Here is a 27762-nt window from a genome sequence, read left to right on the forward strand (position 1 = left end):
TGCAGAGAAATAATGCTGGATGCATTATGACCTTGAAAAGCGGAAGAAGTGACAGAATGAATCAACAAACCTCTTAAGTCTTTGATTATACTTCAACCTACATTTAATACCACCCTGAAAAAACTCCTGTCATGTCTGGCCTCACCAGATCATTCTATAGGAGTTTCTATGTAAAGCAAGCCTATTGGAACAAAGGTGGAGGAACCAGTTGATTCTCTCCCATCTATTATTTTTTCCCATAGAGAGTAAGCTTACAAATAGGAGGCTTGGCTGACTGTAATTCGTCTTCAGGATCCCTTTGCACAAAAAATGTCTGATTCAGCTGACATGCTGCTTCCTCTTCCCTAAACTTTCCTCTTGACTGCCAGAAATGAAATGATACTGTTTTTTTTTTTAGTTGCATGATCCACAACAGAACTAAATCAGGTATTTCATTTAAGGGTGTTCAGTACATTTGATATCACTGGGATCCAATCATCTTCATTCCTAGTATTTTTATTTATCTGGGCTGTAAAGTAACCTGACATGTTATGTTACACTGCACCACTCCTAGGAAAATCCTTATAAGTAGATAGGGCAGGTTGCATAAGACCATTTGTTGATGCACTGAATCCATAGTATTCTCTTCACTGTCCAGGGCAAAGGTCCTTAGTTATGTTAGGTATTATATTACAGTGGAGGCAAAGGCTCATGACCAAACTTTGTTGTTACCCCCTACTAATTGCACTCAGGGAGAGTAGGCTAAATGCTCTTGATTTCTGGGATTCAGATTTTGAGCCAATGTAGATTAGGATCTGGGAGACTGAAGTTCAATTACCCACTCTGCCATGGAGTGGCAAGCTGTATCAGGAAAAGTGTTAGAGGGTGTCATGGAACCCATGGACACCATGTTGGGGACCCCTGGGTTAGATCATAAAAGGTTTCATGGGCACAGTCTTGAAGGAGCATACTGTAAGTGGGGCTAGTGTCTAAAAACAAATCAATTCATTCCAATAGAGAATATCAAGAGGAGTTTCCTATATACTGGACTGTAGGCGCATCGCACGCCGGCGCACCATGCCAGGCACGCTCACACATTGTGCGCTAACGCCACGGCCCCGTGAAGCTCCCGCCGGTGTAGCTGCGGGGCCTGGCAAGCCTAACAATCCACCTAGCAATATATTCATCGTACTGTTTTTGAAATGTACATTCTTTGTTCCATAGTCATCAAAATGGAGTGCATCCTATTTGCAGTGTATTTGTAACACTCTTACCCATTTAAATAGTGTATACAGCTTTAAGACAGATCAGACTACCTTGATAATTTAAGCATTAATTCCTTTCCTACTCTTTCAAAATCTGTGTGATTAATAAAAAGAGCATACGTGTGCAGAGTAATATATGAGCCTCCTTTCACTAGAATATTTATCGTTAAACATGAAGAAAGAGACCATTTCAGGAGATATAGTACCCACCCACATCTATTTCCTCTCTTCATGCATCAGAAAAATTATAGCAGCTTGAAGGCTGACCTGATTATCTCCTTGTCCTTGAAAGTTTGACCTCTATACACTAGTTGTAGAAAATACCAAACAGAGTGAAAGACCTAGGCTGGTAACATTACAAGCACATAATTTAGTTAAGTAGGATTCTTGAGTGAATTTTAATGGTTTGGAGACTAATGCAGCCTGTGATTTTTATCTTTTTAATTCACAAATGGTCTTTAATATCAAGAATGGATTCTGTAACATTGATCATAAGGTGGAGCAGGAGATTGGGCAGCATGTGAAGTAAAACCTTTTAAACCAGATTTTAAGGGCTGATTGTAAATAAAGCAAATGACACCATCATACCTCAGATTACTGTAGTATTTTAATTACCTAATGTTTTGTATGTCTTTATGTATGTCTCTATATGGCAGAGGCCTAGATATTTACCTCCTTTTCCACTTGAGAAAAGGGGTAGGTGATTGTAATTGATCCCTGGGAGCAGGATGTTGGAGACCATGGGAATAGGGCAGCTGGAGGGTGAGATATTCAAAACAGATAAAAGGAAGTATTTCTTCACACAATGCACAGTTAAATTGTGTCACTCCCTGCCCCAGAATATGGTGATGGCTGCCAACTTGGAAGGCTTTAAGAGGTGAGTGGACATGTCCATGGAGAATGGGGCTATCCATGGCTACTAGTCAAAATGAATACTAGTCATGATGCCTACCTATTCTCTTCAGTATCAGAGGAGCATGTCCCTTATATTAGGTGCTATGAAACACAGGCAGGCTGGTGCTGCTGCAGGTGTCTTGTTTGGGGGCATCCTAGAGGCACCTGGTTGGCCACTGTGTGGACTGCTGCACTTGATGGGCCTTGGTCTAATCCTGCATGGCTTTTCTTATGTTCTTATGTAGGTTTCCTGATATAGCAGTCTTCCCCCCACCCCAGCCCTGCTGCTGCCCCTGCTGTTTAGAGGGAGCAAAACTGGGAAGTGTCAGTGTTGTGACAATGCTGCAACAGCATTTTCAGTGTACGCCTGAAATTCATATCACAGAAGTCAAGTCACTCTAGAGTTTCAAGTGAATCCTAGAGAATCACTTTCTAGAGAGCTTCCAGAGCCTTTGTCCATCATCTTCTAGACCTCTTGGAAAACCGGAGATGTACCATAAGACTGGAGGAGGGCAAATGTTATTCCAATTTTCAAAAAGGTTGGAGGGATGACCCAGGAAACTGCAGGACAGGCAGTCTGACTCTGTCCCAGGGAAGATACTGGAGCAGATTTTAAAATGTTCAATGTGCGAGCATCTGAAGGACAACTTGGGGAAGTCAGAATGGGTTTATTCCCAACTGGTTCTGCCAGACCAACCTTGTTTCCTTCTTTGATCAAGTGAGGAGCTTACTGGATCGAAATAACGTTGTTGATGTTGTTAACCTGGATTTCAGTAAAGCTTCTGACAAAGGGTTCTGATGGGTAAACTGGAGGACTGTGGACTGGAATCTAGGATAGTTAGGTGGGTTGGGAACTGGTTGGAGAACTGCACTCAAAGAGTGATTGTCAACGAAATTTCATCTGAATGGAGGAAAGTGATCAGTGGGGTGCCACAGGGCTCAGTTTTGGGCCAGTACTTCTCAATATTTTTATAAATGATCTGGATGAGGAGGTGGAGGGACTACTCATTAAATTTGCGGATGACACCAAATTGGGAGGAGCAGTGAACACACCAGAAGATAGAAATAGAATTCAACAAGATCTGAACACACTGTAAAGGTGAGCGAATGTGAACAAGATGCAATTCAACAAGGACATGTGCAAAGTTCTACATCTAGGTAACAAAAATGCCAAACATGCATACTGGATTGGGTGGCATACACACATACACCTCTGGTTAGCAGTGTGTTTGAACAAGATCTTGGGGTATAGGTGGATCGTAAGCTAAACATGAGCAGCCAGTGTGATGCCATGGCAAAAAAGGCTAATGTGATCTTGGGGTGTATCGACAGAGGTATAACATCCAAATTGCAAGATGTCATAGTCCCGCTGTACAATGCATTGGTCAGGACATGGAGTGGTGTGTGCAGTTCTGGGGGCCTCATTTCAAAAAGGATGTAGGTGGAATGGAGCGGGCGCAGAGGAGAGTGATGGGAATGATCAGGGGCCTGGAAATCAAGCCCTATGAGGAAAGGCTGAGGGAATTGAGAATGTTCAGTCTGGAGAAGAGGAGGTTGAAGGGGGACATTTGCTGGGCTGTCATTTGAAGAAGGGCTTTCTTCTTGAAGAAGGGCTTTCTTCTTGAAGGGCTGTCATTTAGAGAAGGGCAGACAGCTGTTCCTGTCGGCAGCAGAGGATAGGACTCACAATAATGGTTTTAAATTACAGGCAGAAAGGTATTGTCTGAATATCAGGTTTTTTTTTATTTTTACAGTAAGAGTAGTTCAACAATAGAATCAGCTGCCTACTGAGGTAGTGACCTCTCCCTCTCTGGCAGTCTTCAAGCAGTCACTGGACAAACACTTGTTAGGTATGCTCTAGGCTGATCCTGAATTGAGCAGGGGGTTGGACTAAATGGTCTGTATGACCCCTCCCAACTCTATGATTCTAAGAATGTAGATTTGAATTTTATATGGAGCTTAACTTCTTATTTATTCACTGGGAACATGGTGACTTTGTGAACGAGCCACTAGAGATCTTTGATATCACTGTACATCAACTCAGGCATAGGAATGAAGATAGGTCACACATTTAGCTAGCAGCCCTCAAGCAGTAACCAATGAGTAATGTACATAAGTTGTATGTAAACCAGCCTGCAATACATAATTAGCAGAATGCAGCTGTCACAGTTCTATGAGCAAATCAGTTATGTTTATCCTAGGTTTCATCACAGCGTGGTGTAGTGGTTAAGAGCGGTGGTTTGGAGCAGTGGACACTAATCTGGAGAACCGGGTTTGATTTCCCACTCCTCCACATGAGTGGTGGAGGCTAATCTGGTGAACAGGGTTGGTTTCCCCACTCCTCCACATGAAGCCAGCTGGGTGACCTTGGGCAAGTTACAGCTCTGATAGAGCTCTCTCAGCCTACCTCACAGGGTGTCTGTTCTGGGGAGGGGAAGGGAAGGTGATTGTAAGCCGGTTTGAGTCTCCCTTAAGTGGCAGAGAAAGCCGGCATATAAAAACCAACTCTTCTTCTTCTTCCATAGTGGACCACGGAAAGGGGCGTGCTTTGGACTTACACAACTGTTGTATACAGAGTCAGAACTAATCCATTATTACCATTAATATCTAGGGCTATGCATATCAATATGCCAAAACTAACACCCTCCCCCGAAAATACCTTTTGGGTATTTTTCAGGGTTATTTAATACCAAAAAAAAATGGTGGCAATAAAAGGGAGCCATAAAAGCAGGTCCCGAATACTGCCGCCATGGCCCCGCCGCCATTTTTTATTTTTCCCTCCCTCTGCCATTTTTAATCTCCCCTTCCCCCACTTAGCTGCTGTTTGCTTCATACCAGCAGCTGAACTCTGCCTGGAGATCGGCTGCGATGGCAAAGCACAACTGAAGACGGGGCTGGCTAAAGTTTCTTACTGCCAAAGCTGAACTCCACATGGCATTCAGCAGTGGCAGGATGCAGAACTGAAGGATGAGCTCTCTGCGCTGTATTTTTTGGGTTCAGGTTTATTAACCTAAAATTTTCAGATATCCAGGAGAAGCCGAATTAAGTATTCAGGTTTTTTTGGATGTTTTGAAAATTTCCGTGCCTGTTAAACCTGAACCTGAAAAATACTGACAAAAAAATTGGTGCACACCCCAATTGATATAATTCCTATACCACCTCTGCTCCCAAGAGCACCCAAGGTGTCTTGCTAAAATATAAATTAAAATAATAAATTATAAATACATAGCATTAATAATGATGATGCAAATACAACCATCACTAAAGTTAACTGGAACAGCTATGAAACAGCAGCAGGCAATAAAAGCTTTACTGAAAGAAATAAACTCAACTGTAGAAATTTCTCCATAATAATCATATTTTAAATTTCCAACGAAAGGTAATATGAGCTGGGGCTAACCAACATCCAGAGGCAGAGCTTACCACAACCTTGGGGGTTGGGGAGCTAAAAAGGTCTTGACACAAACCCTTCCGGCACACTGGAGTTACTCCTGATTTTCTTGGGAATCAATCCACAAGCATTGGAATTGGTTTGGGCAGGGTTCTTCTGCATGTCTACCCCCTTGTGCATTTTTACAGTTGTGGAGTCAGTTTATTTTCTTCTGCACATGGCTTAAATAATGAGGATTTTCAAGGGAGGGTGCTGTTGTCATCGGTATCATTATCGGTGTCATCAGTGCATTCCCCTTAATTTTTTTTACAGGCCCTAAAATAGCGCTATGATGCTGATGTGTGACAGTAATCGTTTAAGCAGGTTCTCTGAATTCTCAGCTTTCATTAAAAAAAAAAAAAAATCTCTAGCAGCTTCCCTCATGGAGATATAAGGAAAAAGGCACATCTACAAGAGGGACAGGACTAGAGACTTACTTTAAAAAAAAAAAAAAAGCTGGGAATTCACAGGACCTGCTTAAACTACCATTGCAACACTGCAGCATTATTTTGCTATTTTAGGGCTGTTTAAAAAAATTGAAATTACTTATCTGGGGGAGGGAAGGGAATGACAGTTTAATCATTAAAAGGTGGGTTAGAAGAGGGTGGGACAAAGAAAACGGATAGAAACATTACGCACTAGGAAAAAGCCAACTGAAAATCATCTTTCAGAATAGCATAGGAGTAAAGGTGGCCTCAAAAGAGCCAGAAAAAACCCAGGAGGGAAACAAAAAAAACAAGTGAAAATTAAAGGCACAAAAATTCACACAGAAATCAGAAAATAAACCCAAGCCGTTCAGAGCCAGAGCCAACAATAACAACAACAAAAAACATGCAGAAAAGCCTCTAAATAATATCTAGTCTTAATGGCAGCCCCATAAGGAGTGCATTACAGTAGTCCACTTGATTCAGGAACAGCATGCCTAGTGAAAGGCATTACTTTTTCTCTTCCATCTGCTGATCCTGAGGCAGCAATGGATATAGAAGCACCTGAAAACTGCGATCCTGATATTTCAGGAGATGAAGGCGCTGTTAATGAACCATCTAAACAACATTCACATGGGGTAACTTTTGTAGCCTTTTCATTTTAAAAAACTGCTTCACAATATGACTTTTCAAGAGGCAAATGCGATGCTATTGGACTGCCTATCTCTGATTAAAATCAAGATCAACAGATGTTTGCTCTACACAATGGTCAGTCTCTTATCAGGAAGATCTTTTAAGCTTTCACCAACTTCTATTAGCAAGCAGCTCAACCAGAATTAGTTACATCATATCAGAACATCAAATTGCTGAACTATCACAATGTTAAAACAACTGCTTAAGCACTAACTGTAGAAGCCCAGCTATATTTTAACATTTAATAAGTGGAAGAAAACATTCACTATTTTCATCACACATTATTTCATGCAAGTGTGACTGTGAGATATTGGTTAGAACTTTAAAAAAAAATCCAAATAAGTAGTAATCTTTTCTAAGTAATTAGAATATATAACAACAACAACAAAAAGTATAAATGCTAAAATTCCATGTCAGGCTTTCATGACACAGAGTCTGAAGAAAAGGATCTTTTCTTTTACATGTTAAATGTTAAGGAAATGCAAACACATAACACATGTGACAAATTTATTCTTAGAGGCTTACATCTCCAACACCTACCTGAGTTGATAACCTCTGTGTGTATATATATATATATATATATATACAGATTTGTTGTGTTATTTGATTGTAAATTGCCCTGAAAGCCTTTTCATCTGAGAAGTAGAGTAAAACCGCTCAAATACTAAACAAAGTACTTCTGTAATGCACATGTGACATGTATCATCTGTCCGGACAATATATGTAATCACTGTAGGAAGATTTGGGGTGGTGTTACTCTTATGAAAAGCCATCCATCGGTATTTTTTGATACTTCAATCTGGCCACAGTTAAACTAGAATACATGCAAAATATAGCCAAACACTAAGCTATTTAGCTGGGGGAAAAATCAACTTACCCATGACAACGGCAGATCCACATTGGTAAGAGAACAAGAAAGACGGGGCTGGTGAGAGCAACAAGTACATTTTTCCCACTCCTCTATTCTGGTAATCAGAAAATCGCAAGGGCATAACTGATTGTCGGGGAAGGGCTTCCAGTCACTCCAGAGTTGAAATTCAGTTTCTGAACGGATGGAAACATTGCCCACGTTGCTCAGTCTTGAAGTATAAGATCTGCATAAGGAAGCAGAGGTGAGGTCTGCTCGAGTTTCGCTTTCTTCCTTTCGTCTTGTGCTCTCCTTCAAGACTTTCTTGTCCTGTGGTTTTGTCAGTTTCATACAGGATGTCAGAACTTCATCCTCCTCTTCAGAGAGGCAGGCATGCTGTGGTGGCGGATCTGCAAAAAGTTTTTAAAAGATTGTGGTTTAAATGTGTGAATCAAACACACAAACAATTAAACAATGTGGGTAGATGCATCGGCAAGTTGTGGGTAGCCACTTTGGTATCAAACACGGAGAATCATTTTTTCCCCTTTCTTTATTAAAATATTTATATCATATCTTTCCTCATGGGTCAAAGTAGCTTACAGGCAGGGCTGCCAACCTCCAGGAAATAGCTGGAGAGCTCCTGCTATTACAACTGATCTCCAGCTGATAGAGATCAGTTCACCTGGAGAAAATGGCCACTTTGGCAATTGGACTCTATGGCATTGAAGTCCCTCCCCTCCCCAAATCCCGCCCTCCTCAGGCTCCGCCCCAAAAACCTCCACCAGTAGCGAAGAGGGACCTGGCAACCCTATTTACAGGCCATAGTTAAAACTTTATGATGTTGAGCCATGGTGTCTCTAAACATGCTTCAACTGCCAGTTTGAAAATTCACACATTCTTTGAGCCCATGTGGATAACACTATCTTCTCAGTAGTTTACAATGATAATATAACACAAGAATAATAACAAGGTGGTTCACATCTGAATAAATCAGGCTTCGCCTTTACTCTACTGTGCTTCTACATTCTGGACTTGTTCTCAGAACATGAGATGAAACTAGCAGAGATTGTATGCAATCAGAGACTTTTACTTACTGAGAGGAGCCAAGACATGCTTGATGTCATCCAAACTATGTACACTGGCTTTCTTGGTTCGGACTAATTTCTGCAACCGTTTTAAGGTTCCCATAATTTCAGCTTTGTTGTCATCTGCATCTGCAACCTAGCATAGCAAAAATAAAAAATAAAAATGGAGAGCTGGGGAAAGATTTAAAACATTGTGTGTCTCAATTATTTTGAGAAGCAAATAAATGTTTTCAAATTCCTTTCTTAATGTAATTCTGAGATGTTGTCTGAATGACTATTGAGGTTATTTCTCCCTCATCTGTCTCACTGATCTGATAACAGTAGCATTAAAGCATTGATTGTAAGAGCATAATCAGCAAAATAGCCCTGGTGAAAAGAATGGAGTTCCACAGATCTTTGTTCTATAGCTATACTTTTGCTTTTCAAACTGCAGAATGATGCAGTACTGTGAAAGCCTCCAGTAAAGAGGTTTTTGCTGGGTACAGTCTCTAGATTTAAGTAGCTGTGGCAGTTACCTGGAATCCTGTTTATTTTGTAGGGCTTTGAAGGAAATTAAAAGAGGGAATAGTCAGCATTTGGCCCATAAAAATAGTGCCAATGTGAAAGGATCTTAGGTAGAAAATGTCATGGGCCATGTAAGCTTGGTAATTAGCAGCACGTTGCAGGCTGAAGAGCCCCGCAGCTTTTTTTGAGTTTTGCATGCTGAACGTCATTCAGGAAGTGACTGCGAAGCCGGCGCATACCTGCTTCACATTTCTTAAGAGTCCCTTTAACACAACCTTTTGTGTTTGCTCCGACCTCGCCGCGAAGAATCCCCTCAAAGAAGCATGCAAAATTCATAGCTGCGAGTTAGCTATGCAAACGGAGGTTGCTAATGGAAGGAACAAAGGAGCAGGCGAGCGGGGTGGTGGTGGAATTTCTCCTTTTGCATTGGGACCGTGAATAAGCATTTTAAAGGTTGCATTTAAAAAACCAGCTTTGAGCAAGTGGAGCATCAAAATTGACCCTGCATAAATGGCCATGATCTCCATAATTAGCGATACAACATGAAAGAGTTTTGGTGGGTAGTCCAGTTGTGCTTATACAGCTCACATTATTGCAGGGACAAAAAGATCACAAGAACCTAAGAAGAGCAGTGCTGGCTGAGATTGATTTTATTAGTGTAGGTTATTGGCTGTGATGCTGCACAGAAGTTTGGTTGCGCTATGGGTAAAGGCAGTGGCCCTTCCCGCTTTTAACCCCCATCATCATAAAGTCTGAGCTATCATATTAAAAGGGATTTTTTGCCTCTTTGCCACTATATCTGATAGTGATAGTAAGCACACTTTCTTTAGAAACATTTTCTTGGAGGAGGGAATCCTAATAGAAACCAGTTTCCTGTCTGAGAGTGGATTTTGAATATTAAAAAGACAGAATAGCTAGAACCCACTTTAAATTACTTTCTGTTGTCACTGCTTCATTAACAGTGGTTTGTTTGTATGCAGCAACTCGCCACTCAGATCAGGTCAATATTTCCATTTTACTGTAAAGCTCCATTCTGCAAAAGATTGTGCCAAAACAGTGCCAAGGTGCTTTAAACTGAAACACAACCAAAACTGGCCTCCAATCAGCAGCAGTTCTGTATTCTTCAGATCACTAGTTTACAGATATTTCAGACTTTGAGTACCAGTAGTTCTGTCACAAGTTTGCAGAATATTAATATGAAAGTGTATTTTCATGGAATAAAATACCTTGTGAATAGAACACAATAAATATGTAATATATTAACAGCCCATTCCTGAAAACTGGGCCGGAAGTCTTCAGGAGGTGTTGTGACCTCGCCACCAGCATAAGTGCATGTAATCGCATGTTTAAACACATGCTGGTGGCGAGGCCAGTCCCACTGGCGGCAGAGCACCACAGGACCGCGCCTCCCCCCTCCGCCAGTGTGGCATCTTCATGGTGCAGGCCATGGCGTAGAGAGGCCGCGCCGGCGCAGGGGGGCATTCCGGGGGGGAGGAGCCGCCAGGTAGGCAGCTTCCTATCCCATTTCGGCCCTCGCCGCAGGTGCCGGGAATGGCGGTGCTGTACTTGCTTTTTAACAGGCACAGCCTTACTGTTCCCTATGGGGCGAAAGGCCCCGATAAAACAAAAAAAACCGCAAAATGGCTTTTTGTTTGTTTTGCGGCGTGCGCGATTCGGCCAACTCCGCACGCCGCATTTTTAGGAATGGGCTGTAACACTTTGAATAAATGAATGTAAGACTTATGAAACTAATGGTTTTTCAGCCTAAGCCACACTACACAAATCATTTGAGGAATGGGAAAGGGAACTATAATGGAAAACAGATTACAAAATAATAGTATCCTAAGATGTAATACAACATAACCAATTGTGTTAAGCCAAGCATCACCCTCTGAAATAAAAGAATGATTTTACATATCTAAGAAATTTTCATCAGAATATGCCTTGGGAGATTAAAAAAACAGTTTACAGCTTTACATAGAATTAAATTTAATTTGAGGGATCCATAGCGAGTGCATAATGGCACAACTCAGGTTGTTTCGGAGTTTATGGTTTGGATGAAATGTAATATCACTCAACACCATCTTACCGAAATATTCAGAAGTCTACATATGAGTGATGCTTTCGTGTTTACTTAAAATTTCAAAGCCACTTGATTAAATTAGGCATGCTCATTAAAATACTATGATGTGCACTGAAGTAGTGGAAAAATATTTCTCAAGCAGTAAGCCCCAGTAAGGGTAATTTTCAGCTGATAGTCCTCATGGCTCAAATACATGATACACCCTAGGAAAGACATGTGAAGCTAGAGAAAAGATGCCCCCCGCCACTCTTTCTGCTGGCAAAAGTTAGACAGGGGGGAAACTAGAAGCTCCTTCTCTCCTCTTGCAGCACCCCCTCACAGTGCCAAGGAAACAAGCACTGGTTAAGGTGAGTTCCTCTGATGTACCTCTGACTGTGAGCCCAGTCACATACCCATGACTTGACATGTATCAGGTGTATTAGGTACACCTACAGTGATACAAGCAAACTTACATATCATGATATTCTAGCTATACTGCATTTCAAGGGCCTCAGTGTGTTAAGCACATGCACATACACACATGGGAGCTATTATTTGTATAGTCTCATCCATTAGTTCACAATATGACCTTGCACCCAGATCACAAGCGATGATCTGAAGTTTTCACATGTATTCACACTGAGCAGGGTGTTAGACAAGATGACCTATAAGGCCCTTTCCAACTCTTAAGTGCTGTATAGCCCCTTTCAGATGACATTACACTTGCTGAAATAAGTGCAGAAGGGGTGTGGGCATGAACATGCTAGCTGTCTCCCACTCCTACAAATAAGTGCTAGATCATGAGCACAGTACCTCTGTATACACATATAGCCTCTGTCCTTATGATTGGGAGTGCTGCTTTTCTGAACGCTCCCCAACATGGAGACAGTGCTTACACAGGCACAACTCATATGCCCATAGAAACCACATTCACAAGCCAACGCTCATGCACAGACATGGGAGAAGGCCACTAGGCTCATGCTCAATGCACACTGATTTCAGCATGCATAATATTGACTGAAAAGAGGCTGTCAAGGCTGAGCATGCCTTGACACAGAAACGTAACCAAGCTTTACCTGGGTTTGGTGTCAGTAGCTCCCTGAGCAACACACACCATCAAGCAAAAAAAAAAAAAAAAGGCTTTATTGAAGAAATTCAAGAAAGTGTATTAAAACAAGGCATATAGTAGTTAGTTCTTAAAGCAGAGAGTTCCAAAGCATAATACAACGATCTTCTTGGGAGCAAGGAGGGGTCGAGAGAAAAAGGTAAAAGGGGATAACGGTTCTTGTCTCTAACTATACTTTTAGAAAAACACTGGCCATAACCTCCTGACCTCCTCAACCAATCACCGGACAGTATCCATGAAACTTTCTCGGGTGAGGTGACTTCCCCCTCCCATACCAGAGTCAGAGCTGAACTGTGTGACCTAGATAACATGCCTGAGTAGATGGCCTTAATGAATAGCTGCCAGTGTGGAGGGGTTGCTAACATCTGCAGAGAATCAGAGAACAGAGAACTTATCTGGGACTACCTGGAAAATTCCTCTAAGGTGGCTTCTTTCTTGACAGAGGCTTAGGATTTTATACATCTGGGCACAAGCTAGGGCTCCTCCGGTGGGAGGCTATGGGGCTGTGGTCGGGATTGCACACTCAAACTAAGAGGAAAAGGCCCCTCGCGAGCCGGCACTTCCGGTGTGTACGCACCTGTGCACTTTTGCTCGCCGACCTTCAGGTGGTCGACGGGCAGAGAGGCCAATTGCCAGGGGTTTGCCCGTCACCACCGGGCAGCTGGCAACCCTAGCACGGGCTCTTTGCAAAATATGTGTCAAATTGTTACAGAAAGCTGGCAACTGAAGAAGAAGAGTTGGTTTTTATATGCTGACTTTCTCTACCACTTAAGGAAGAATCAAACCGGCATCCCACACAAGGAAAAAAGTTTTCGTGCCACAAGAATGACATTTCTTGGTTTCAAGTTTGAGACAGTGTCTTAATTCAGACACCAGATCAAAAGATGGTTAAGGAAACTTAACAAGTACTTAGGTGGCTATCTAAAGAAATTTGCTGGCAACCCCTCAGAGATCATGGTCTCAGGTGGGTTTAAAAACTATGGTTTGTCCTAACAGTGGTTCAGATTAGAAGAAGAAGAGTTGGTTTTTATATGCTGTCTTAGTGTCTTTCTCTACCACTTAAGGAAGAATCAAACCGGCTTACTATCACCTTCCCTTCCCCACAACAGAGGTAGGTGGGGCTGAGAGAGCTCTAAGAGCTGTGATTAGCCGGCTGGCTTCATGTGTAGGAATGGGGAAACAAATCCAATTCACCAGATTAGCGCCCGCCGCTCATGTGGAGGAGTGGGGAATCAAACCTGGTTCTCCAGATCAGAGTCCACCACTCCAAACCACCGCTTTTAACCACTATGCCATGCTGGCCCTCTTGAATTAGGTAATGCTCAGCAGCCCAACTGCACGGCTGTAATGATTCAAAAGTAACAAGCCCATGAATGCTGGACATGGAGGTCTGATTTTGGAGTTGAATTGGAGGAGGGGAATACTCAAATCAGTACAGCCTAATCTACTCAAATAATTGTACTAATGGGTGAAATGTAATCCTCTTTGTTTTAAAAGCAGATAACGGGAAGAGGGAAATATTTTGTTAGCTAAAGCAATGTGACCAATATGATAAATGCATTTTTTTTCATTTATAGAAACTCATTAATGGTGATTGGGGCTGCAGATGCTGTTGTCTCAGTCCCTACTAGACTCAAATAAGGCACAGGACTTTTTGGTTGGACAACAAACTCCCTAGCCTATGGGAAGGGCCCAAAGATAAGCTATGTAAGAGGCTTCTTGCCCTTCTCATGCAGGTTTTTACTTTGTGCTGCTACTACTCCCTAAGCAACAGGGGACTAGCTGGTTGCTTTGAGGCCAAGCAGGGATTTTTGGGTGGTCCTCTATGATCGGCTTATTGGGGATTCTTTTGCCTGCTTCATATTGGTGGGGGTGGAAAAGGATAATTGCTTTGCACACTTGTGCAACATAGAAGCCAAACAGAAAATCAAGTCCATTGCATACCAAATACACACACATATAATCACCTGCACATGGAATCTTTTTGAGGCTATTTCTTATGGCTTTTACACTTCTGCAACATGAAAACAAAACAAATGCTTTTTGGAACACCAAGAATTAGGTTTGTAGAGATGTATTCTCTTTTTGTTGTTTTTTATGTGGCACAATACCCTGACCTGGATGGCCCAGGCTAGCCTGATCTCGTCAGATCTCAGAAGCTTAGCAGGGTCAGCCCTGGTTAGTATTTGGATGGGAGACCACCAAGGAATACCTGGGTTGCTATGCAGAGGAAGGCACTGGCAAACCACCTCTGTTAGTCTCTTCCCATGAAAACCCCAAAAGGGGTCGCCATAAGTCGGCTGCGACTTGAAGGCACTTTACACACACACACATGTGGCACAATAATCAGATACTCTGATTTTGACATAATGTGTTGGATCCAGCCAGCTTTTTCACTCAATCTCATCTTGTTCCCCTCCTTACTATAGCCCGATCCCATGTAGTTTTTATCTATGCAGGTCCCATGATGTTCGGCATAGCCATATTGGCTATGAGAGGGGACCCCTTCTCCCTTTTTCACCAGCTGAAAAGCTGGTTGAATTCAACCCAGTGAGTTTGGCTGTAGCAAATACAGAACCTCAGATCCAAGCAGAAACTTGGCCTGGAAAGAATTTCTAAAGATTCCTGCCGATTCCTGCAAGCCACACAGAATATATGGCAAGCAAAGCCAGATCTCCCAGTATTCTCCACAACAAAATATCTTTGTTGACCTCAATATGTATATATTTTTAGCAGTGTCATGTTTTTTCCCCCTGCAGTTTCCTTGCTGTAATGGATGGATAGTATTTAATGCAGAACAAGCTTTTTATTTATACAGTTTATTAAAAAGTTTACTTAAAGGCCCTTCATCATCATTTATACAGTTTATTAAGAAGTTTACTTAAATGCCCTTCATCATCATTTTTCAGATACACAAAATCCCAAAAATGATTTTTTATTTCTATATAACTGGGAAATCACTCTTCTCTCCAGGGAAAAGCCAGTAAATAGAACTTTTATCTCAAAAAGGACCTAAGTGATAAAAAAATATTGGAGAATAATTGCAACTAACTGGAATTTTTGGACCCAAAGTTAGTCAAATGGCCAACACCTACAATCTACTATACAAGGAAAAGTGGATGGAAAGGAATGGAGACTCTCAGACATATTCAAGGGGCAGCAAGTAGGAAAAAGAACACTTGCAAGTATGCAGCAAAGAGAGTCCTAGGAATTAGCTCAAGGCCAATCAGAGGAAGAAAGGGAGCACTCATGGAGAGAAATGTGTTACTGCTGAATGCAATCTTTCTCAAAATTCTGAGCAAATGCAGTAATCAGACTGACTAAATATTAAGAAGAGTATTATTTTCAATTAAACTGAATTGTTCCATTAGAACTATTTAGTTATACTAATAAACATTACAATAGAAAAGAAGGTGCCTTCTCATCAGCGTACACTATGGATAATAGTATAGTACGTCTAAAAAAGGTAAAGGTCCCCTGTGCAAGCACCAGGTCATTCCTGACCCATGGGGTGATGTCACATCCCGACATTTACTAGGCAGACTTTGTTTACGGGGTGGTTTGCCAGTGCCTTCCCCAGTCATCTTCCCTTTACCCCCAGCAAGCTGGGTACTCATTTTACAGACCTCGGAAGGATGGAAGGCTGAATCAACCTTGAGCCGGCTACCTGAAACCCACTTCCGTTGGGATCGAACTCAGGTCGTGAGCAGAGCTTGGACTGCAGTACTGCAGCTTACTACTCTGTGCCATGGGGCTCCTATAGTACTTCTCCAAATGCAATTTGAAGAATGTCCTGTATGGTAAAACAGTTCCCACAAGTTCATCTGTTTTAACATGGGAATAGAAAGCTGGCCAAGTCCTAAAGTAGAAGAATATGGACTTATGAAGCTACATTATATGGACTTATGAAACTACATATGGACTTATGGACTTATAAGCATATGGACTTATGAAGCTACCTTATATGAAGTCAGACCAGTGGGTTCAGTATTCGGTATTGTCTACTTAGATTGGAAGTATATCTTCACAGTCTCAGGAGAAGATATATTGCCAACTCCTCCTACCAAAGGCTCTTTTATAGGGTATCATAGAAAGAGCCTGATACCTTCTGGATGGAGAACCAGCATAGTGTAGTGCATGTGAGACTAGGATCTGAAGACCTGAGCTCAAATCTCCACTCTTCCATGAAGCTCCCTGAGTGACTTTACATGTTGTCTTGAGGATAAAATAGGGAAGGAAGGGCCATGCAGATCACCTTGATCTCCTTGCAGGAAAAGTGGGCAAAAATGTACTAGACGTATTGGAATTCTATCCTCCAATAGAAATAAGTATTTTTTAAACTACGTACACTAGCAGAAAAGGTGCTCTTGCCACCAAATAGCTTTAAACTTACATGTTGGAAATTTCCAGGCAAAACTAGTATCTTCTGTATGCCTTCTCTGACAGTGGCTCTACTCAGACATGACACTTTCTGTGTGTATGCTTACAGGTAACTTGTAACGGAAGTGTCTATCTGATTAATGGCTGCTTTCTTTGAAGTGATGCAAAGATATGAAGCCGCAGATCCTGCTTTGTGAGCTGCCAGGGAGCAGAAAGAAATATCATGTCCTGGGTGAGGCAGTCGAACTAGAGGAGGAACCGAGCAGCTTGAAAGGTCTGGGAGCCTGTGAACTTGGGTGGGGAGGGCTCATTCAAAGGGTGGAGAGGGTGGTGCAAATCTCGACAGTGGCTGGCTGAGGTCATTGGACCCAGTGAAGAATGGCCAGTCCCAGCTGGCTCAGCAGCCATTTAGTTTCCACATGCAGGGTTATCCTGCAGCTGTTTCTTGTCACTGGTTCTGTTTGGCTACCATAAAAATCCACTCGTCTCCTCCACCCTCAAAGGACAGTGCCACCCAGTTCTTCAACCCATCTATGCCTACAACGCTATAGAACAATTCTATTCTTTAGCGCAAACATCCAGAGCAAAGTATCACAGACCACTTACCTCGTTTGATCAAGAATGCCTCCAGAAGAAAAAGGACCTACGTCAGAAATTTCATGATGCAAGACAGAAAGAAGACTACCACAGCTGGCAGGAATATTATTACACTAAATCAACCTATAGCAAACTGATTTAGCTGAAAAAGAAAAACTACTCTGATCAGAAATGGGCATCACTTCTGACCGTGGCAAAATCCAACCATACAAGAGAATTCTGGACCTGTGTGACAAAAGTTTTACAACGCTCTGATAAAACACCAAGTCCAAACATCTCCGAATCAATATGGGTCCAGCATTATACCAATATATTCAACGATTATACACAGGCTTTGGTTAACAATAACAAAGTAATTTCATCCTCCATCCCAGCTTGGCTTCCAGTTGACACCGAAGAAATTTTATCATTAATTAACTCACTGAAAAAACACAAATCTCCTGGCCCTGATGGCATCCCAAATGTACTACTACAAAATTTAGTGGATTGGTGGGCTCATCCTCTTGCGAACTTTTTCTCTCAGTTGTTGTTGCTCCCAGGACTCGCTATGGTAGAAATAAACCACTAACCATATGTACCATATACCCTTATACATGGTTAAACCACAAGTATCGACTCATTGTATGGCCTTGAAACAGCCCATATTTACAAATAAATTGCAGTTCTTCCAGTCCAAGTCACGGAGGCTAGGCTTCCTCTGAGCATGTGCAGAGTTAAATAGTTCTTTTCCAAAGGTGTGCCATTTCACCACAGCCTGGTCCTCAAAGATCTCAACCCAGGCACAAATCCTGCTGAAGCAACTAAGCTATGATTGACCAAGCCCTCTGAGAATTTAATCCATAGATCTGAAGATGTCTGCCTCAATAATGTGAAGTATGTAAATCAGTAAGAGAAGTCTTGTCCAAACACTCTTATATTGCAGCCAACTAAGAATGCAGAGCAAATAACAAGAATATAAGCAGTGGTAGCTCACCATATCACTAGATGTCTCATGATTCTGAGGTGGAATCCACTGTTCCAATGTCATTACCTTGACCATGAAAGGTAAAAAAAAAAAATACAAGAAGCTTAGTAACTTTAATATTACTCAAAGACTTGCATGTTTTAAACTGTCATAACAGATTGAATATTACAGAGATTTTATAGCAAGTCCTGGCCACATACATTTAAGCCCAGATCTGCTCCCAATCATGTAGAAAGAAGGGTAGATCCAAAGGGGGCGTGCAGACATACTTCACTCACTGCCTACCTGCCTAGTCTTCTGCTGGGCACTTGGCTTTTAGTTGAGCACCAGTACCAGAAGTAAGGTAGTCTGAAGCCTTGTCTATACGTGCAGCAAAACGAGGTGGCGAAATCTTGAGGTGTTACAGTGGACTGCACCATTTCAGACTGCAAGCCAATGGACTAAATGAACGTTTTAATGGTACCCTGAATCACATTCTTAAGACATATGCTGTGAACCATCCTAATGATTGGGACCAGAGATTGCAACATCTTCTATTTGCCTATCAGGAAGCGCCACAGGAGAGCACGGGGTTCGAATGGACTGAACCCCGTGCTCTCCTGAGACGCTTCTCAATAGGCAAATAGAAGATGTTGCCATCTCTGGTTCCAATCATTAGGATGGTTCACAGCATATGTCTTAAGCATGTGATTCAGGGTAGCATTAAAACATTCATTTGGGGTCCATAAAGCTGGGGAAACCAGAACAGAATCTCCTTCCTTCCTTCTCCCTCCCCCCACACTCAGATTTTTAATCTTCTCCATGTAATAACTCCCTGCAGTTAAAAATGAACATATCAGGGGAAAGGGTTCTAGCCTCAGTCTCCACTTGTTGTACCAGTTTTTCACTTTCACAGAATTGTTAAGGTGCAGCATCAGTTGGGACAATGTCATCCCTCAGCTGCAGTGTGCTCCAATGTACCATTTAAGCACTGCATTACACCATCTTAGCACTGTGCTGGGTGATTGCCACTGCATACCCCCACATATTTAGATGAGGCCTAAGGAAGACGTACTCAGGAACAGGAACAGTGGAAGGAAGCTGTGGGGGAGATAACATTCCTGCACTCCTCCCACGCACGTTCCCTCTGTTTCCAAGTTATTCCTGGAAGATTCAGATTTAAAATATGGATATTCTAAGGTTGCCAGGCCTGGTCTGGCAACCAGTGAGAGACCAGGTGGGGCAGGGAAGTGAAAGGATGGCCATCAGCGGCAACATGGCATTGCTTCCAAGAATCGCTGATGGTGACTGTGGACCCAGGAGGCAGGGAAGGGAGCGAGGGCAAAGAGAAATGACACCTTACAGACCAAACTGGGGAACAATAAGCCACAAATTTGATTGAATATAGCAGAAGGAGCATTGGCACAGCATGGAGACAGATCCTGCATTGGGCAACCCGCCTGCCGCCCAATGTTATCTATCTCCCCAGCTCGCCTGCTGTGGCTGGGGGGACGGGGGACTGTGGAATGGCAAATTCTGGGATACCACTTGGGTGCAAGCCGCTGTGTGGTTCCCTTGCCACCTGATGGTGAGAGGCATCCGACGACAGCCCCCAATCTGGACATGCTACTGAGTGGCTCTACCTACAAGACTCCTGAAGAGAGTCCCCAAGCGAGGGAGGCGGGTATTCAGGCACAGACTCCCTCCAAATGGATCGACCTCAATGCCCAAACCTCCACAAGAGCAGGGCAACCCGCCTGGCTCCTGTTAATGCTCCTACGACTGCAGCCAACAAAGCAGTCCATTTCGAATGCTGTGAAGGCAAATGTCCACGTCCCATTCAGAGAGTTGGATGTCATCAGTGGTGAGCAGGGCTGCCTTCTTGAAGGTAGTATCTGGGGGCCATATCAGAAAACCATCTGATAATTCTATGAGCTGTCCTGCCGCACTGCTGACCTTCCTCCTGATCCAGTCCACTTTGTCCAGAGAGATGTCCCCGTGCCACTCGCACCACTCCAGGAGTTCCAACCATAGCGGCTTCATCTTCAGGAGTCTGGAGATAAGTGACTATAGGTCTGGAGCCACGGTAATGGGGAGGGTCACCTCTTTTTGGCATGGGAGATTGTCCTTGCCCAGTTGGATGATGATGGCATCAGGGAGACCCAGGCAGAAGACGTAATTTGAAATGGTAGCTAGAAGAGAGGCTCAGTGCATACCTCTATGACCCATCCAGGTGATCTGAAAGCAGTCACAATGTCCCGAGGTAGCTCCCCATTTGGAGGATGCCACATAGGTCCCTGCCCACTGGACGATGCTATGACTGATGATCCATACGGCCTTGAGATGCCCTACAGGAGCTGAAAAGATGCTAATTACCTGCCTTGGCTTGAGGCATATTTAGGTATGTAGGACCATCAGTGCCCGATGGCTCTGATATTATCGGGGGGGGGGGATCCCGCACCAATCCAGAAAGGTGTACTGCACAGTCCTTCGGGGAAGGCCTAGCACCACAACGCTGGCCTGTATGATGCTGGCAAACTGAAATCTTGAGAGGCAGGCCCCAATGGTGTGGATGAGAAAAGGGCCAGGAACAGGGGTCCTGATGGCCAGGTACTTGGGGGTGTAGCAAACTGGGCAGGGCTGGCCAGCTGGCGCACCCCAAAGGAGAATCCAGGACCCACGCCCCTGCTGGTCTGTCTTAGACCTACACAACATCATGTGGAGCTTGGAACCCTGCACAGAGACCTCCTGTAGCCCATGGGGCCCACCCAGAGTGGTCAAGGCATGAGGCTGCGGACAATTTGCTGCTGCAAAAAGGCCCTAAAAAATGCCAAAGTAAATGCTGCCTGGAAGAGGGAAGCCTCAAACTCATACCAGCAGATAGATGGTAGGTGCTGCAGCAGACCAATGAGCACCTGAATGGTGATAGGCTTCTGGGAGTCTGGCACCTGGGGGGAGTCCATCTTCCAGCCCTCGATGGCCCACTGCAAGGCAAAGGAATTGCAGGGGCCAGGGAAACTGAGAGCCTTGCTGTAAAAAGAGATGTCCATCAGGTGGGTCCTCATAGTCCAGGGTGCAAAACAGGTCACAACGAACTTGTGTACGAACCGCACAACCTGCACAGTGTAATGACTGTTACTTAATCACCCTGACCATGGTCAGGTTGTCGCATCAGAACACAACCCACTTGGTTTTGAAGAGCTCCCTCTCAATGAGTACCACCATTACGGGTTGCCAGGTCCCCCCTTGCCATCGGCGGGAGCTTTGGTGTGTGTGGGGGATTTGTGAGTACACAGTGCACATGCAATAATGTCCCTTCTGGGGTAAATCCAGAAGCAATGGAAATGCTCTAGCACATCTCTCAAAACCTATGGAAACCATACAGGTTTTGGAGGAATGTGCTAGAGCATCCCTTTCAAACCCGGAAGTAATGGGGATGCTCTAGCATATTTCTCCCAAAACTCTATGATTTCCATAGTTTTTGAGGGATGTGCTGGAGCGTCCCCATCACTTCTGGGTTTACTCCAGATGGGACATTATAGTGCCACACTTGTGCCCTTGTGGGGACCGTCTCCCCCCTTTAGCTGGCCTGTTTTCCCTGCTGGCCAACTGAGAGGCGGCAGGTAGGCCTGTTACTTGGTAGGCAATTGCCCGCCATTAACAGGCACCGGGTAACCCTAACCGCCACCAAAATTGTAATCAGCTTGATCAGAGGATAGGAGGAATGCTTGGTGGCATTGTACCTTTGCATCCGTTACAAGCGCTCTTTACAAGACCCCTGCCACCCGAATAGGATAAAAGGACTCCGATCTCCATTTCTACTCTACTGTATGTGACGAAGGGAGGTCTGACTTTTGAAAGTGTATATCCTGTAACTCTTGCTGGTCTCTAAGGTGCCACTGGACTCAAATCTGTTCTGTCGCAGACCAACACGGCTACTCTCTGAAACTGGTTTATAAAGAAAAATACTGGTGAGAAAGGGCACAAATCTCTTGTAGTTTCTAATTCAATCACTAATTCCAGAGCCAACAGCAACCATGCTGTCATTGGCCTCACCTGCTTCTGCTGTGCCTTCTTGTTCCTCAGTGTTCAGCACTAAAGAATCATTAATTACTTTTATAATATTATGCACAGGCCCAAGGGTCAGGCTTCCTTAATTACTCATACTAGTGGGTTAATTAATGTAGTCTTCTGAAGAAGAGTGCCTGGAGACACAGTATATGTTTATAAAAACGGAGAAACATTCAGGACACATACACCAAACTGTAGCTTGCCAGATTGATTGAAGCACTTAGTATAGGTCTGTGTCAGATAAAATCGTAGCCAGCTAATTTAACAGCAGGCTAGTTATATGGGGGGGGGGGGGAGACTGAAAAGCTTTTCTTCCATCTACATGGGTTGTATAAAATGAACAGTAACTCACAAAATGTGAAGTAAGACAACAACACTTAGGGCCAACCTAGACATCACGGCGACATCGTGGGCACCAAGAGGGGGCCACCACCATTTTAAACTCATTTTAAAATGTTTTGAGGGCCAGGCCCTTTAAGGACCCACAGCGCAGTGTTCTTGTTTCACCTCTGTGCCTTTTCAAATGCCTAAATAGCATGGGAGATTGTCCTTGCCCAGTTGGATGATGATGGCATCAGGGAGACCCAGGCAGAAGACTTAATGTGAAACGGTAGCGAGAAGAGAGGCTCAGTGCATACCTCTATGACCCATCCAGGTGATCTGAAAGCAGTCACAATATCCCGAGGTAGCTCCCCATTTGGAGGATGCCACATAGGTCCCTGCCCACTGGACGATGCTATGACTGATGATCCATATGGCCTTGAGATGCCCTACAGGAGCTGAAAAGATGTTCATTACCTGCCTTGGCTTGAGGCATATGTAGGTATGTAGGACCATCAGTGCCCGATGGCTCTGATATTATCTGGGGGGATCTAAATAGCCTCAGGGTGGGGGGCCGTGGCCCTTTCAGCACTTGACAGGACACAGGGGAAACCATACTGCCTCAGCCCGCCACGCTGCAGGCGCCCGTACGGCATTTTTTGAAATGGAGGCAGCATCTTTGTGGCAGCCATGAGGATGCCATCAGTTCAAGTTTGGCCCTAATTCCTTAGTTATTTCAGCAGATACAGAAGCATACCTAGCATAAATTGTGGCAAATGCACTGAACTCAATAGTAACAACTTTTTATTCCACCAGAGTGAAAGAATAATAAAAAGCGGTCTTGCTTTTTTACCCCACTAAAGATGTGCATGCAGAAAATAACTAATCAAAATCTGAACCAAGGATAGCCAGTCTGATAAATCTGAGAAGGATAAGTAATCTGAACTAAATTAACTCCAGCATTCATATCCCAAATAACTAGACCAGGGCTGGTCCTTTTCTGGTTATGTTTTGTAATCTTCAGCTGCATATTGGCATGTATCCCATGGGTCATTTCCAGTGACTGGCAGGATTTCTGTCAGCAGATTGTATTTTTCTCAGCTGCCCCCTCTTGGTGAAGCCCTCTGAAATACCGCTTGTTCATAGAATTGCCAGCCCCAGATTCAGAAATTTCTGGAGATTTTGGAGGCGGAGCTTGGGTAAGGCAGGGTCTGGGGAGGATAGGGACCTCAGCAAGGTATAATGCCATAGAGTCCACCCTCCAAAGCAGCCATTTTGTCTAGGGAAACGGATCCTCATAATCTTAAAATAGTTGTAATTCTGGGAGATCTCTAGGGCCCGCCTGGACATTGTGAAGACTAGTTGTGGAAGATAGGGACTCCTAGAAAGAGCATGGAGGGTTGTAGGACTGCAGCGGGGGGAATCAGTGAACACTGCCTGCACATTCATTAGCAGAACATTTCCACAGGATCTAACCGTCTAATTACACTTTTCATTTCCCTGCTGTGGTAAGTAGGAGTGGGTCAGCTAGAGGGAGTGAATGGCAGTAGATATGTACATGACAGGCACACTAGCCAACTTTAGGAATTTGCATTAGGGTTGTGCATATCGATATACCCGAACCGAAAATAAAACAAAAATTAGCCATTTCGGCAATATTTGGGTTTTGGGTAGATCAAATATCAAAACCTTGGAATCTGTCCGAAGCCAAATAGGCTTTTTCGTGTTTGGCTATTCGCCTTTGCTCAGATGTATGGCTCTCTACTTTCTCCCATTTTTCTATCTTTCACTGGTTTTGACCCCTTTTAAAGTAGGGGTCATGTAATTAGAGCCAACTTGGTCTGACCAGCCATTACCATTCAGTGGGTTAATCTGGATCAAGCATAAAGGTTATTTAAAAGATGGGGCTCGCCCAGTCCCACCTGGAGTGATACACCTTCCAACTAAAAAGGACCAGCTTCGACAGCTGCTCACACCACCAGTCTTCCGAAGGAGACTTCCTCACCCAGGTGGATGAGCAGTCTCTGTCAGAACAGCCCCCGTGGTCGAGACTTCAGTTGGCTCCAATATTACAACCCCTACCCCATGAAAACCTGCTTTCAAAAAGAAGGTCACTCCAAGTAGTGGCTTCGTTTCTCCACACTGTGACCATCTCTTCAAATCAGATTTTTGATGACTATAATAAAGGACTGTTCACAGGATGTCATTTGCCACCAAAAGAAATGTTTTCCATGCCTTATTTTTCTTGCATTTAAGCCTTTCTCCTCAGTTTGGAAGCTAATTTGCATGGACATCATGCTATGTGCCCCAGATACGAAGGGAGCCCCAGACGTTGAGGCACTAGCCTGCCCATTGGCTCTACCTCCAAAAATACCCCCACAGGAGGTTTAAAAAAATCCTCACAGACTATAATGATCCCAATTTTTTTGGTTAACCTGGAAATACCCCTTTACCGGTATGAGTATTCAGTTTATTCCGGGTTTACCGAAAAAAATCGGGCCCAATAAATCCGAACCTGAAATTTACCGAATTAAGGTGCCCAATCGGGCCCAATAAATCCGAACCTGAAATTTACCGAATTTATTTTTTGCATGACCCTAATATGCGCGCCAAACAGCATTGTCTGTGATGTCTGTGCACATCATTTCACCCAGTTACATTGATGGCTCATAGGTTTGGGTAGGGCTTTATATAACCAGAGCATTCCAGCTATTAAGCATGAAACAGATGGGAGGTAGGGACAAATGCCTCACTTTCAGCTGATGGCAGCATGGAAAAGGTGGTCTGGCAGGGACAGAAGAAGGAATTTTTGGCCTCAGCCAAAAGAGGCCAGTGTTGCTGCACTCCATCCTGTCCCTTCTCTCAATAAACACACTGACTGATATGCAGAGTAGGGGCTATTAGGTTTCTAACTGAAACGTTTAAAAGAGAGAGAGAGAGAATACATACACAAAAGGGTAGGGAAAAGAAACAGCAGGATCAAGTATCTCTTCCTGTTTTAAAGCAATCTTGGGAAAACCCAATTATGCAGAAGTCCATCTATTCATAGAGCAGGAACTAGAGAAGACAGATGTACTTGTAACATGAAGGCAGGGAAGGTAATGCCCTCCATCTCTGGCACCTCATTTCACTGTGTGAAATATTTAATTGTCTCTAAGAAAGTCAGTTATATCTTCAGCAAACACTGGAAATAGGTTCATTTAAGCAGAGAGCAGGAAGAAAATTGTTTTAATGAATGAAGCTAGCACAAGGTTCATTTATGTGCCAAGTGTTTAGAAACGCTTGCTGTTTCTGTTTAAAAACAGGCTCCCACCCTATGCCCACATTAAGATTCTAATGGCAGGAAACCACAGATGGAGCAGAAGCATCAACCAGCCCAGGTAAGTTTAGGACAAGGGTACCTATTACCCCGGTCCAACTACTATTTCAAAATTACCTGACATGTTGTTTCTTCTATCCTTGTTCCTTGCAGTAAATGCAACCGTTCACCAATAATAAAATCTTCATTCATTTCTGGAGGAGAAAATTAGAAATTCAGTAATATAATTACACTCAGGTAGGCTTGCTGATGACCAGACTGGGTTTGGAGATCTCCTGCAATAACAACTACTCTTCAGACTACAGGGATTAAATTCTCTGCAGAAAATGGCTGCTTTGGAGGGAGGACTGTACGGCATTACAACCCTGCTGAGCTCCCTCCCCAACCTCTGCCAACTCTGCCCCAAACTCCCCAGTCTCCATCCCCCAAATCTCCAGGAATTTCCCAACTAGGGTTGCCAACCTCCAGGTGGTGGCTGGAGATCTCCTGCTATTACAACTGATCTCCAGGCAACAGAGATCAGTTTTCCTGGAGAAAATGGCTGTTTTGGCAGTTGGACTCTATGGGGTATTCTTCATGGAGATTTGCTGCTGTTTCGACGATGTTTTGCGTCGGAGGCAAATTTTGGTTATTCACTGCAGAGCCATGTTTTCCCCCACTGAGCAAAATAAGCCGGTTTAAAAGAGAGGCAATCCAAACCACTTCTGAGCCGTACTTTCCAGTAAAAGAGCATTTTGTTGCTCGGATGCCCATGAAGAAATGTTTGCTTCGCTCCCCGGGACGTCTCCTTTCTCCTCCCCCAAGAACGGTGATTGGCTGGGGGAGTTGCCACTCTAACAGCATCGCACCAGCAGGAGGGAGACCCAAAGCAGACTGGCTGCCCCTCTTGAGAAGGGTGATGGGGGTTTTGGCTTGGATTTGCCGCTCTCAGGATGCCCCTCCCCAACACACACACACATAGGATCGCACCGGCTGGAGGGAGACCCAAAGCAGACTGGCTACCCCTCTTGAGAAGAGTGATGGGAGTTTTGGCTTGGATTTGCCGCTCTCAGGATGCCCCTCCCCAACACACACACACACAGGATCACACCGGCTGGAGGGAGACCCAGAGCAGACTGGCTGCCCCTCTTCAGAAGGGTGATGGGAGTTTTGGCTTGGATTTGCTGCTCTCGGGATGCCCCCTCCAAACACACACACACAGGATCATGGGAAGAGTGGGCGGGATTAGGCGGATTTGGAGCGGTGAGTCATGAGCGGCAGCAGACGTAAGCAGCGCAGAGAAGTGCGCTGTTTCTCCTGTGAAAAATTGGGATGGGGGGAGAATCTGCACTGCCATGAAAAAGCTATTTAAATCAGTTTATTATTTGCTCCGATTCGAAACCGAAGCAAAATCCACCGTGAAGAATACCCCTATGGTATTAAAGTCCCTCCCCTCTCCAAACCCTGCCCTCTTCAAGCTCCACCCCCAAAAATCTCCAGGTATTTCCCAACCTGGAGCTGGCAACCCTATTCCATCCCAACCCAGAGTTGAGAAACCTACACTGATGAATCTATTTTTTTAAAAGCATGGTTGTCTGAGTTCTACTCTATATGCCCAAATATTCTTTGCCAATTATCAAATTAACTTTGCATGCTTAAAGTTAAGCCTGTAGTTCAGTGTTTTGATTCATCAGGCTCTTGTGTTTTGTGGGGTTAACCTCTGTGAGGTTAACTAGTGAATAGTCACATCAGTTCTCTTTTTAAAAGAGGGGGAAAGAAGGGGAAGGAATAGAAGAGGTGACTGTCCCCATTTCATTTTCACAGGAAGCACAATGGTGTTTT

At 43.8% G+C, this 27762-nt stretch overlaps 1 protein-coding gene across 2 annotated transcripts in view; it reads right to left on the reverse strand.

The window, feature by feature from the left end:
* SAMSN1 (SAM domain, SH3 domain and nuclear localization signals 1) overlaps nucleotides 1-27762 on the reverse strand; it is a 104430-nt gene that overhangs the window by 49370 nt on the left and 27298 nt on the right. For both annotated transcript variants that reach the window (XM_056858319.1, XM_056858318.1), the window contains 4 exons: nucleotides 26059-26135; nucleotides 18261-18317; nucleotides 8628-8754; nucleotides 7564-7943 (listed from right to left, as the gene is read on the reverse strand). In XM_056858319.1, coding sequence (XP_056714297.1) covers nucleotides 7564-7943; nucleotides 8628-8754; nucleotides 18261-18317; nucleotides 26059-26135 — 641 coding nt within the window. The remainder of the gene's footprint in view (nucleotides 1-7563; nucleotides 7944-8627; nucleotides 8755-18260; nucleotides 18318-26058; nucleotides 26136-27762) is intronic.

This window comes from Euleptes europaea, chromosome 12 (assembly GCF_029931775.1).
Source record: "Euleptes europaea isolate rEulEur1 chromosome 12, rEulEur1.hap1, whole genome shotgun sequence".
NCBI classification, from domain to species: Eukaryota; Metazoa; Chordata; class Lepidosauria; order Squamata; family Sphaerodactylidae; genus Euleptes; species Euleptes europaea.